The sequence below is a fragment of the Zea mays genome, chromosome 4, assembly GCF_902167145.1.
Source record: "Zea mays cultivar B73 chromosome 4, Zm-B73-REFERENCE-NAM-5.0, whole genome shotgun sequence".
Classification (NCBI taxonomy): Eukaryota; Viridiplantae; Streptophyta; class Magnoliopsida; order Poales; family Poaceae; genus Zea; species Zea mays.
The window spans coordinates 175925688-175938331 of record NC_050099.1 but is presented as its reverse complement, the minus strand read 5'-3'; the positions used below and the strand labels follow the sequence as shown (position 1 = coordinate 175938331).

Sequence of the window (12644 nt, the reverse complement as noted above, 5' to 3'; positions counted from 1 at the left end):
TCACCTGCTTTGCCTTTTGCGGTGGCAAGCAAAATCGAATAGTTGTAGCATCCACCAAAGACTTGGAAATGGAAATGGCTTCCCTGATTTTTTTTCCCAGGTTGAGAGAGAGCATTGGCATCACCGTTGCCATTTCTCAGTCTTTTTTTTTTAATTTTTTTGCTTCCTATGGCTACATTCGCTCCGACAGGGCAAAGACAAATAGTAGAAAATAAACTACTATCTTCTACTAGAAAATCCACGAAATGATAGAAAAGAGTAACTTCATTGGAACCAATCGATATTTTATCTCGCTTAGGCTGTCCTCACGAGATCGTTTAAAATAGAAGATTTATACTCTAGATTACATTATTTAAGTTTAAAATAGGTGATAGGATATTATAGATGCGGGAGACAGTCTTATGTTTTACCAGCAACGAGGGATTGGAGTGGACAGGGCCGGCTCTATATTTTCCAAAGGCCCTGCAGCGACCAGGGCACTCTAGGCCCCATTGCTTTGATATTGTTTATTATTTGTAATACGACAATCAAAAGAAGTAAACCTTAGTGTTATTAACAGATGTGATACTACACAAAGGAGTAGTAACAATTTGATTACTTCTTACACCACCAAACAATTAGGGCCACAAGACAATATGTAGCTACATCAAAGTCCATTTCAGGCTCTCAGGGGGTGTTTGGTTTGAGAAATCATTCCATCCAAAATGAGGTGGTGCATCATGGACTCATTCCTCAAATTTGGTGGAATGACCTCAATCCTCATATTGGTACTAACTAATTAACTATGAGGAATAAGGTGATGATGGATCAACTCATTCCAATCCACAAACCAAACAAAAAAGTGAGGAGTGAGAAGATGATGGACTAGCTCATCCCTCAAACCAAACACACTATTAGCTTCTCATATAGTCTATTTGGTCTCTACATATGGTGAACATGGGCCCCTTTTCATAGTCCGTCTTCGAGGTGGATCGAGATGTATTATGTGAGTTTTTATCTATTATAATTTATGCACTCTTCAATCCCTCCAAACTACTTCAATGCTAGAGTAATCAAACTATGTCTACTAAGTTATAGTATATTTGAGGCACTTGATAGGGTGTCCTATAATTTTTTGACCAAATTCTATAAAACAAGACACTGTTAGAGTAGTTTTTTTATATAAAACCTTATATTGTAATTTGAGATATCAATTCGAGGCATTGTTAGAGATACTCTAAAGATAAGCCACACGTTGAACAAGTGACTTGATCAGCCACACGTGCAAAATGTCTAATTTCACGAAGTTTTCATCTGAGCCCTTAGCTAATACAGTATAAAAATGGGGGAAAAAATATCCCCCACCTCTCTAGTGCAGCTGCATCCTGTCTAGCTGAGTCCGCTGACCTGACGAGTAGACAAACTCCAAGCAAGCAGCGCGAGCGCGAGGGATGGCCGCCCGCCGCCACCGCCAGATTGGTTCAGTGGCGGACCCCCGACGGATCCCTCCTGTTCCCCACTCGCAGTCGCAGACAAGGCGGCTTGCTTTGCTTGCTTCGTGCCTCTTCCTCGTCGCCTAGGCCGCCTCCTTCACTCTTCGTTCTGCTCCATCCATCCCCAATCCATCCACCATTCCGCCCGTCTGTCTCTACTTGATTCCTCTTGCCGGGGTTCCTTGGCCTGCCTATCCTTGCTAATCGGGCGGGCCAGTCCGCCGCCTGCAGATCTGAACGCTGCCCTCCCCTGCTCCCCGAGCGCGGCGAGGATCGCCGCTCCACGGACGCAAGAACAAGTGCCCTTGATCTTTTCCCCCCATTTGATTGATTCATCCAGTGCTGCTGGTACTGGTACCCAGCAACAGTTTTCGGTAGGAAACTACTATGGCAACTTCTCCAGGCAAGTTCGTTTCGTTCAACCAGAGAGGATTCAAATGGTTTTCATCCATCCTTCTTTCGTAGGGAGTGGAATCCCGCTTGGGAAAGTCTCTCGTCCAAATGGCATCTGATCCTTGTTCCTGCTCTGCTTTCCTCTGCTTCAGGTACATACAGATGGTGCTAGTGAGGGAGAGGTCCGCGAGCCGTCGCCGCCATTTCGGACCAACCAAGGCGGCGCTAGTATGCTTCTGCTTGCTTTCCTTCTACCTGGACACTACTGCAATGCCGTCAACGTCATTGTAAACCGTCAGTGCTAGCCACATGGTAACGCTAGACTGCGAAAGTTGCGATCTTTTTCTCGCATCTCCTCGGCAACTTGCCAATTTGGTCAGCATCGTCATCACCACCACCATCAGCGGCGCAGCTGAACTGACGATGCTTTGCCCGAGATCCGGATGCTCATCCAGATCGAGACGCCATTCATCTCCCCCCCCCCCCCCCCCCCCCCCCGCCGTGCGGATGCGGTGGCTCCTCCTCTTGGCGTTCGCCGCCGCCCCCGCCGCCGGCGAGATGGGGTACGCGCATTGCGGCTGCGACGGCAGCGGCGGCGCTGGCGGTGGAAGCGGGTTCTGGAGCCTGGACAACATCTTCAAGTGGCAGAAGGTGAGCGACCTGCTCATCGCGGCGGCCTACTTCTCCATCCCGCTTGAGATCCTCTACTTCGTCGCGGGGCTCCGCCACCTGCTCCCGTTCCGGTGGGTGCTGGTCCAGTTCGGCGCCTTCATCGTGCTGTGCGGCCTCACCCACCTGCTGGCGGCCTTCACCTACGAGCCCCACCCGTTCATGGTCGTGCTGCTCCTCACTGCCGCCAAGTTCCTCACGGCGCTCGTCTCCTTCCTCACCGCCATCACGCTGCTCACGCTCATCCCGCAACTGCTGCGCGTCAAGGTCCGCGAGAGCCTGCTGTGGATCAGAAAAAAAATTTGTTGCAGCCCGGCTGCAAACCAGACTGTTTGCAGCCCCTCACAAAAAGGAGGATAGGTCCCACCCGCAGGTAAATAATACAACTAAAACGTTATCTGGTGGACCTGCAGGTGGGGCCTATCCACCTTTTTGTGAGGGGCTGCAAACAGCCTGGTTTGCAGCCGGGCTGCAACAAATTTTTTTCCGTGGATCAAGGCCCGCGAGCTGGACCGCGAGGTGGTTCTCATGAAGCGGCAGGAGGAGGCGAGCTGGCACGTCCGCATGCTCACCCAGGAGATCCGCCGCTCGCTGGACCGCCACACCGTGCTCTACACCACGCTCATCGAGCTCTCCAGGGTGCTCGCGCTCGACAACTGCGCCGTCTGGATGCCATCCGAGGACAAGTCCGGAATGTGCCTCACACACGAGCTCCGGCGGGGCAGCGACGACGGCGAGGCCGTAGTGGGCGCTGACGACGCGGACGTCCTCGAGGTCAAGGGCGCCGACGGGGTCAAGCTGCTGCCGCCGGGCTCGGTACTTGGCTCCGCCAGCGGCGGCGGCAAGGAGGGGACCGGCACGGTGGCGGCGATCCGAATGCCGATGCTCAGGGTCGCCGACTTCAAGGGTGGGACGCCCCAGGTGATCAAGGCAAGCTACGCCGTGCTGGTTCTGGTGCCGCCCAGCGGCAGGAAGTGGGCGCCGCACGAGCTGGAGATCGTGGAGGTGGTCGCCGACCAGGTGGCCGTGGCGCTCTCGCACGCCTCGCTGCTGGAGGAGTCGCAGGCGATGCGTGACAGGCTGGCCGAGCAGAACCGCGAGCTGCTGCAGGCGAGGCGGGACGCTCTCATGGCGAACGAGGCCAGGGACGCGTTCCAGCGCGTCATGAGCCAGGGAATGCGGAGGCCCATCCACTCCGTCCAGGGACTGGTGTCCGTGGTGCAGGAGGAGGAGGGACTGGCGTCCGAGCAGAGGCTCGTCGTCGACGCTGTGGCGCGGACCGCAACCGTCGTCTCGACGCTCATCAACGACGTCATGGAGATGTCCGCGGCCACCAGCCAGGAGCGCTTCCCGCTGGAGACGCGGCCGTTCCGCCTGCGCTCCATGGTGAGGGACGCCGCCTGCGTGGCCAGGTGTCTCTGTGACCTGAGCGGGCGGTTTGGTTTCGCGGTGCACGTGGAGAACGTGCTGCCGGACCTTGTCATCGGCGATGAGCGGAGGATCTTCCACGTCCTGCTGCACATGGTAGGCAATCTGATCGGTCGGGTCGACGAGGGGGACGTCACGTTCCGGGTGCGCGCCGATGATGAGGCGACGGAGGACCAGAGGTGGGATCCGTGGAGGCCGAGCTACTCCGGTGGGCACTCGTCGGTCAGGTTTGTGGTCGGGGTGAAGAGGCAGCAGAACGCAGGCGACTCGCTTCCGCGGTTCTTGCGGCGGCCAAGGACCCATGACGGGTTGGATCTCAGGCTCAGCTTCAGCATGTGCAGGAAGCTTGTGCAGGTACCTGCGTGCGTGCGTGCCCTTTGCTTTTTTTTTGGTCTTGTTGTGTGATGTGCTCTCTCTCTCTCTCTCTCGACAGACGATGCAAGGGAACATCTGGGCAGTTCTCGACGGCCAAGGACTCCCGGAGAGCATGACCCTGGTCCTGAGGTTCCAGCTCCAACCATCGCTGGCGAGCTCCAACCTCCTCGGAGGGTCGTTTGATCAGGAGCACTACTCATCATTGCCATCTAACCAAATAGCCGGGCTGAAGGTTCTGCTCATCGATGACGACGAGATCAACCTGGTGGTGGCCCGGAAGCTCCTGGAGAGGCTAGGCTGCACCGTTTCCTCAGGCTCGGGACTCATGGACTCTTCCTCTGCCTGTGCCTCGTTCCAGCTCGTCATGGTTAACCTCGAGATGTCAGCGATAGATCCCCTGGATGCTGCCTCGAGGATCAGGCAGCAGTACAGGAGCTCGCACTGGCCCCTGGTGATGGCCATGACGTCGGAGCAGAACGTGTGGGAGAAGTGCGCGCAGTCCGGGATCAACGGCGTCCTGAAGAAGCCGCTTGTTCTGCTGGAAGTGAAAGAAGAGCTCGAGCGGATCCTTCAGAACACATGATGCCTGCCATGACCCATGAGCTACTACCATGATGAATACGACCCCCGTCCGTCCGTCTAGCATACTACATAGCAGAGGGGAGGGGACATGGATCTCGAGTTGAGAAGTGGATGCAAGTCTCCTACGCTGCTGTAGTTGAGTGACTGCTGTGAGGACGGAGGTGGTGACGACGACGGATTTGGCAGGCAAGCACGAGGGCCGCGTTATCCGATCCATGCCCATGCCGCGTAAGGAGGCTTCACCTCGATTCACCAACTACATAATCACCTCGATTCACACACGTCAGGCTTTCAGTCGATAAATTCATTAGTTTCATCAGAAACGGAATGCAGTTGCCAGTTATAATGTTGGCGTCAGTCGCAGGGGATCTTCGGCCATCGTCGCCGCATCAGAAGCAATGCGCAGCTCCAGTGGCCTCGACCGAACAGGACAAGAAATAGGTCTAGTTGGATTTCTTTTCGCCTTTGGGTTTTTGTTTTAAAAGAAAGAGAACTTGATTTTCCTTAAACTAGAATTCTCTGTCTTCCATTATAGTGCACCCTTTTTTATACTCAGATTCAAAACCAAAATATAAAAGAATTAAGTAGATCTCAACTTGTCATACTTCTCAGCATATTTGTTATCTATCCACACTTGTTAAATCTCATTAGTTTCTTAATTATATTATTATCATTGTGCCAAACAGTGCCGGGCCGGCATAATGCAAGTTAATCTCGTTTATTAACAATGACTACGGCTTTTATATATATCTCTACAACTATTAAGAGCGAACTGTAGATTGCCCCCGCTCGAGCAGCCCGCACGACGCAAATCCCCTCCCACAACCGGCAACGCCCGCGGCGAATCCCGCCGCGCGAACCGCCCGCCCCCGCCGCGAATCCTCCCTCCCGCAACCCGACCTCCCTCTCCGTGCGCATCGCCGCACTCAACGCCGCCATCCTCATCCGGAGGTAGCTCTGCCCCCTTCCTCCCCATCCGCGCGAGGATTTCGCCCCGCTCGCCAGCCTTCACAATCGCCTAACGCCAACCACCTCCCCTTTCCTCGCAAGCTCTTCTCCCAAATCCGCCGCCACCCCCATCCCCAGCCTGCCGCCCCTTGCCTGTGCACCCTGGCGCTGCTCGCCGCGTGGTCCCCGCCTCGGCCTCCCCCATCACCACGCGTTCAGCTCCCCCGCGTCTGCCCAACTCGCCCCAACCGTGGCCATGACCCCACCTCTGGCGATAGTGGCGGCTTCGACCCTGCCTTCTGCGCCTGGAGCTGGTGCGGGGACCTCAGGGTTGGGTGGAGAAGCCGATGAAGCGGATGATGAAGACCCCCCTACCAGCACAAGGTCCTGGAGAAGACCAAATTTGTGATTGATCTTGGTTCTGTTGATGTTCGTCGTCTTCATGGGTAAGCTGAAAGGTTCCTTCTATGTTTTGTTGTGTTCAGTCAGCCCACCCCAGACCCCAGACCTTTCCCCTTCCGTCCCCGGCCGGCGCCAACGCCACTCCAGTGAGCTGAGGGCGGAGACGGTCACGGTGGGCAGAATGACACGCCGCACGCCTCTCCGCCCCGCTCCACACCAGATTGCGCGCACCCACCCATGGCGCTCGCCGCTTCCCACCACGGCCTCCTGCCCTTCGCCCCCGCTGCCACGCCTACCCCGTCACGGGGGCACCTGCGCTTCCGCGCCGCGCGCCCTCTGCCCCGCCCCGCCCGGAGGTGAGCGATCTGATCCCCGCGGGGCCCGTTTCCCTGACGTCGTGCTCGCCGCCTCGCGCTGGTCGGATTTTACTCGCTGGCAGCCTCGAGTCTCAGCGGGATTATCCACTTGCGGTACTCGTATTAGAGTGCCAATGGTTTCGTAGGTGCCGGCTTTAGTTCTCTTTTGCTATAGGGATTTTTTCATCTCGACCAGGGAAAAAATTCTATGCAGGACTGACACGTTTACATGACGATCTCCGTGTGTCCCTTTGTGTCTGTCCTAGCTGACGAAGTGACGATCAGTTGGATCGAACTCGCGTAAACAGCCGGATCAAACATCTCCGTCTACCATGTGCCGTGAGCAGATTGATTAGACGGAAGGATTTTAGCATCAGCATGATTGGACACCTCTAGCCTGTGCTCCATGGGTTTTACTTATACACGATCTCTGCATAGATTTTTTTTCCATTTAGACCGTCTAATTCAGCGTTGTTCGATGGTCTCGTAGAGTTGTCCGTTGATGATTTGTTAGATTGGTGTATGTATATGGGAAATTTTGCCTGCGCCTATGATAAGTTGTGCAGTAGTAGGATTCATTTGGGAAGTTATGTCTGCCATCTCGTATCTCTTCATCCCCAACTCTATTGTTTCTTAATTCCTAAGTTATAGTATATACATGATAGTAATAGATAGATCTGTCCTGTATAATACTTCCATGTTCTATATACACTATATATGTACTAATAATCTTTGTCTTTTGTAAATCTTCACAACATATGTACTAATCTTTGTGTTTTGTAAATCTTCCCAGAATTTGTTGCCAATCTATCAACTCAGCTAATGTGTTGGGAGCTTCTTCAACGGTATGATTTCACACGACTGGTTTAATCAGTGGCAGACGCCACTTCTGTATTTATTCAGTTTGCTTTTTAATGTGTATTCTTGGGAAAATTATCACCCCAGACATCTGATGAGGCAATCCCAGTCCCAGTTGTCCAGATAGATCAGGACTCAGACCGTGATGCGACTATTGTGCAGCTAAGTTTTGGAGATCATTCGGGGATACTACTTGACACGGTATATATTTTACATGCACCACTGATGATGCCTTTACATTGTTGCTGCTCAAAATTGTGATGTTTAAGTTTTTGTCATATCTGCCAATTATTTTTCCTGATATTCACTGTTTTCCTGGTATTTCTTTATGCAAATACGGACAACCTATTTTTTAGTTGATATAGATGGTGTTGATTTGTTAGTTAAAGCTATTGTCTTTGATGGTCACACTTTTATTGGAAATCTGCAATTCCTTTTATGTTGTAACAAAATTTAATATCTAAAAATGTTGTTGGTGTCTTGGTGGTACCGTGTCAGTTGTCAACAATCCAATTCCATTCTCATGGCTTTGATTCTGACGTATGATTATGATTATTTTAAATTTGTGTAGATTCTTTCAAGGCAATCAACGATGAAGGCATGTCCATGTATCAGAGGCCCTTCATGAAGGGCAAGCTGTACATCCACTTCTCGGTGGAGTTCCCGGACTCGTTGAGCCTGGAGCAGTGCAAGGCCCTGGAGGCTGTTCTCCCGCCCAAGCCAGTATCACAGTACACTGACATGGAGCTGGACGAGTGCGAAGATACGATGCCCTATGACGTGAACATCAAAGAGGAGATGCGGAGGCGGCAGCAGCAGCACCAGGAGGCCTACGACGAGGAGATGATGTGCCAGGCGGTGGGCAGAGGGTGCAGTGCGCCCAGCAGTAGGCAGCTTGCGGCAAATTTGTTGTTTCGCTTTGGGCGACTATTGAGTTTGCCCGCTTGTATTGGTCTGATGATACTTCTGTTACAAGAGTGCAGTATTACTAAGGATTAGTTCCTATATAATGACACATTGGCACTAACATTGTTATGTATTTTAATACACCTGTAGCAACGCACGGGCATAGACCTAGTTATTACATATGATAAATTTTGTTTTAATAAAACACAAAGTATATGTTTTTATTGATTAGGTTTAAACACTTACTTATACATAATTTTAACTTATTTTTACGTATAGAAGTGCGGGTTGAATCTAAAGAAATGTAAGGGTTATTTTAAAAAATATTGACGCGATATGACTGTTAAAATTAATATTTTAATATAGTAAAGATTGAGGCGTTAACATGTGAAAGGGTGTAAGTTTTCCGAATGGACGCAAACACGTTTTTCTTTGCGTCATTACTTCAAACATTTATGTCGTACGTGGGAAGTGGCTTATTGACAGTACCGGATGATCCTAGCATCAAATGTTATGTCAGCATGTGTTGATTGTACTTCATCATGTAGCTAAAATGAGATATACGAGAGATTGAGGTTGTATTTCACCATATAGCCAAAATGAGATGTATGAGAGATTGACAGTCGACTACCACGTTTTTTCTTGCCGAGCTAATTTAGCTAGCTAGACCTTCTCTCTTGTGAAAATGAAGTTCACAAACTAGCCCTTAAAGTGTGGGGGCCTTATTCTTGGACTCTGTTGACAAGTATTTTGAGGCCCTTAAGAGTGTGGGGCCTTGTTCTTGGGCACCGCTTGCACATGGCCTCGCCCGGGCCTGGTGCCAAAACCTACGTAGAATTAGAGGCTTACATGTACTTTCAGTACTTAAGGTGTTAGGCTATCCACACCCATCCTACTCTAAGTTTTTACTCTAAAAAGGATAATCTATCATAGTCATTAACATTTTGAAATACAACAGCCAAACTTTCGTATTCACAACTACTCTATATCTCAACCCTATACAAACTTCCAGGTTTTTTTATTAATATAAATCAAACATACCCACTATGGGCCCACCATCCACCTCTTTCGTCTTTGTCATGTACAGTGGTGCAGTAGAATGACATCAACTCTAAATTTGAGGTTGTAGAGGCTTCACTAGAGTATGGAGTAGGCCCTTCAGTGCACCATTGTTTACTCTAAAACGTTACTGCAGTTCGGGTTGGAGTTGACGAGTGCGGACAGCCTTAAATTTCCCACCACAATAGACCATACTTGTCTCTATAACAAGTCATATCTGGCACTGCAGCCAAACATTTCCAACACTATGGACAATCAAAGCATGCCACGATCAACGACTCCACAATGAACGACTCCATGACCATACGAAATATCGAAATAGGCGACCAGCGAAGAGTGAATGTGAGCCAATAAAAATATTTGTACTTCGACAATTTTGGCGTGCTTTCCAAAAGTTCATTCAAACCTCGAATACACCAAAACTCATAAACTAACCAAAATCAAGAATACCCCAACCAACAGGTGATTGAGTACCGAAAGAAGCTCTTGGAGTATGTGTGGATCAGAGAAAACAATCAGATCAAAAGGTGAATATCCAAAGAAGAGAACAAACAAATAAAGGATGTTATTGATGCAACAAGAAATGACATTTTATGAAGGATTGTTCAAACAAACCCATACCCAAGGAGAAGAAGAAAAAGATGTGTGTCTAAGCCTTTACATTGATGAAGACTTAGGGTGGTTCATCAAGCGGTGATGAAACCAAACATAAGAGACACAGTCACAAACATTTATCATCATGCTTCTCTCTCACAAGTGCTTTATGACAGGAGATAACTCTGAGTGGAAGTGATATCGATAGTGATGATGCAAAAAACCCTCTAATAAAGAATTTGCACAATCCATCAATTTTTTAAAGAAGTTTACACTAAGCAAAAGATACAACTCAAAATGGTAAAATCAAAATTAGTCATCACATTGAAAGCTTGTCAAAATTTTCATAGACAATATAAAGTATTTGCAAATCTTAATGTTGGACTATCTAATAAAATTAGGCAGCGTGAAACTAGTGCAAACACACCTACCGACGAGAAAATAGTTAAGAAAATGGCAAACCAAAAGCTACGTTAGCTCGCTCTCAAGAAGTTTATGAAAAATACTTTGCAAAAATGGAAACTCTTTTCAAAAGTATAGATGAGTTAATGATCAAGTTTGAGGCTATTGATCCTCTAATGAACCTAAAAGTTAAACTATTAAATAAAACAAAAATGATGTCTCTACATGAAATGGTCTAATTGATTTAGATACACCCCTTGCAAACAAGATTGTGTTAAGGATGTGTTTATAGAAACATGCTCAAAAGAGATTGCGAGGTAGAATGGGCAACTAAAATAAGAAGTGGATCGCCTCACCTAGAACCCTGACTCAAATTAAAGGCAAAACAAAATCATCCTAATCTCATCAAGATAAACATTGTTCAAGGAGTGAAAAGGCTTGATAAAGGAGTAACCATGGTTTGCTATGTATTCCATAAGAAAAATCGTAAGTGCTATACTCATGTGAGTGTAAAGTAAAGAGTGGGAGAGATAAGAAAAGGAAACAAGAAACTCTCCAGCACCACCAATAAGGTAGACAAAAAATCCACATGACCATACTTGTTAAATAAGAAATAAAAATGACAATGTGATGACCATCAAGATAAACAAGCAAGCCAACACAAAAGGGTCCACATGAATTTAGGTGTTAAAATATTATCATAGATATAAAAAGCAATAGTAAGGTTTGGATCCTAAAAGGGAAATAAGAAGTCCAATGGATGTTGGAGAATTTAGAGGCTTGACAAAGCTGATATATGTATCATAGGGCACATCATATTGGACCAATGCACTACAATGTGGGTTAGCGAAAACTATGGACCCAATACCCCAAATCATGTTAGGACTATATTTAAATTATCGCGTTTACAAGTGGAAAACATATCTAGTTTAAAAATAATAAGATTGCTAACATGTTAACATCAAGTCTTGTTCATCGAATCCACGATCTATGACTGAGTGTGATTGTCACACCCAGTTTTAGAAGATAAACCGAATGCGAACCATGTACGTGCCAGAATCATAAATTCACGTACACAGTGATTATATAATTAAACATCATCACACAAATGCTTAAATAATAGTGGAAATAAGTATAACTTTATTACATAAAGATTCCCAAAACATCCACATAGTCATTAACTTAAACATAAATCAAAGTGCTGAATGAAACACAACAAGATAAGGCCTTCACAGGCAGCCGACTGGGGGTTTGCCTCTAGTCTAGATTAAAATTCCTCAAAGTCCTGAAACTCCTGGAAATCCTCTGCATTTCCTTCATCTTCTCCTGAGCAATGGTTGCAATAGGGACAACATGGTGTTTGGTGTTTAAGTAAGGGTGAGTACACATCAACGTACTCAGCAAATGTCTCATTTGGTTAAAGTGGACTAGTTGTATGTGGGGTTAAGCTCAAAGCAGTTGCTTTTAGTTGGTTAGATATTTATCATTAATAGAAGCCAAGTTTTATCATAAAACCGAAGTTGATATTCCCAAAAGAGGACACTTCCTTCAAGAGGAAAGTACCAAATATCATAATTGTAGCCATCATCATTAAACCATCAACATAAATGAATCCAAAGCACGACTGATATAACCGTTTTTGACACTCTGCAGAGGTTGCATACTTTACCCATGAGTCGTGATCCTTCTCCAGCCTGGGTTTGCAAGACCTGATCTTTACTACCGAGGTGAATGGCTAGGGATTCACTACGTAGCCTTTACAAAAATTCTCCTGGTGTGTAGCTGCTCGTTAGGTTTCACCAGTTGTACAAACACAATACTCCTTCCTAAGGTGGGTGACTAACAAAATCAAATCGAATGAACCTCGACACCCACCTTAGCATAGCAAGCACTATGCCCCAGACCCCATTGACGGCACAACGGTGAAGCAAAATACACCCCAAAATTCATCCAATTAATCAGCTAAGGGTGTCCCATTCCACCCTCATGGTTGCACTGTTGTTTCGAGTGATCTCTCCACGAAGAGGTCCTTATGGAGTACGGAAAGGCACTCGAGAAACCACCCGAGCCCTCTAAAAATGCCACAAGTTCATAATCATAATGAATCAAAGTATCATAAAGTAATTCTCATCATGTTCGTTGATTAGGGTGAAGCACTAGCAAGTAGCTGGTTATAATAACCCAACCCAAAAAGGTAATC

General features: G+C 47.8%; 1 protein-coding gene and 1 pseudogene across 1 annotated transcript; both read left to right on the top strand.

The window, feature by feature from the left end:
• The first annotated feature begins 2020 nt into the window (after window positions 1-2020).
• LOC103654108 (ethylene receptor 3) lies at window positions 2021-5578 on the top strand. The gene is made up of 3 exons (XM_035967417.1): window positions 2021-2818; window positions 3023-4316; window positions 4396-5578. Exons 1-3 carry the CDS (start codon window positions 2175-2177, stop codon window positions 4918-4920), a joined length of 2463 nt encoding a protein of 820 aa, XP_035823310.1. The 5' UTR covers window positions 2021-2174; the 3' UTR covers window positions 4921-5578.
• A 928-nt stretch (window positions 5579-6506) lies between these two features.
• LOC103655699 (dnaJ protein homolog) lies at window positions 6507-8510 on the top strand (annotated as a pseudogene).
• The last annotated feature ends 4134 nt before the right edge of the window (window positions 8511-12644 follow it).

What these genes read in the sequence shown, in the direction of transcription:
- LOC103654108 (XM_035967417.1), top strand. Translation starts at nt 2,175, where the DNA reads ATGGTAACGCTAGACTGCGAAAGTTGCGATCTTTTTCTCGCATCTCCT. An exon ending in AAGGTCCGCGAGAGCCTGCT is followed by an intron (nt 2,819 to 3,022) that starts GTGGATCAGAAA and finishes AAATTTTTTTCC; the next exon opens with GTGGATCAAGGCCCGCGAGC. An exon ending in TGTGCAGGAAGCTTGTGCAG is followed by an intron (nt 4,317 to 4,395) that starts GTACCTGCGTGC and finishes CTCTCTCGACAG; the next exon opens with ACGATGCAAGGGAACATCTG.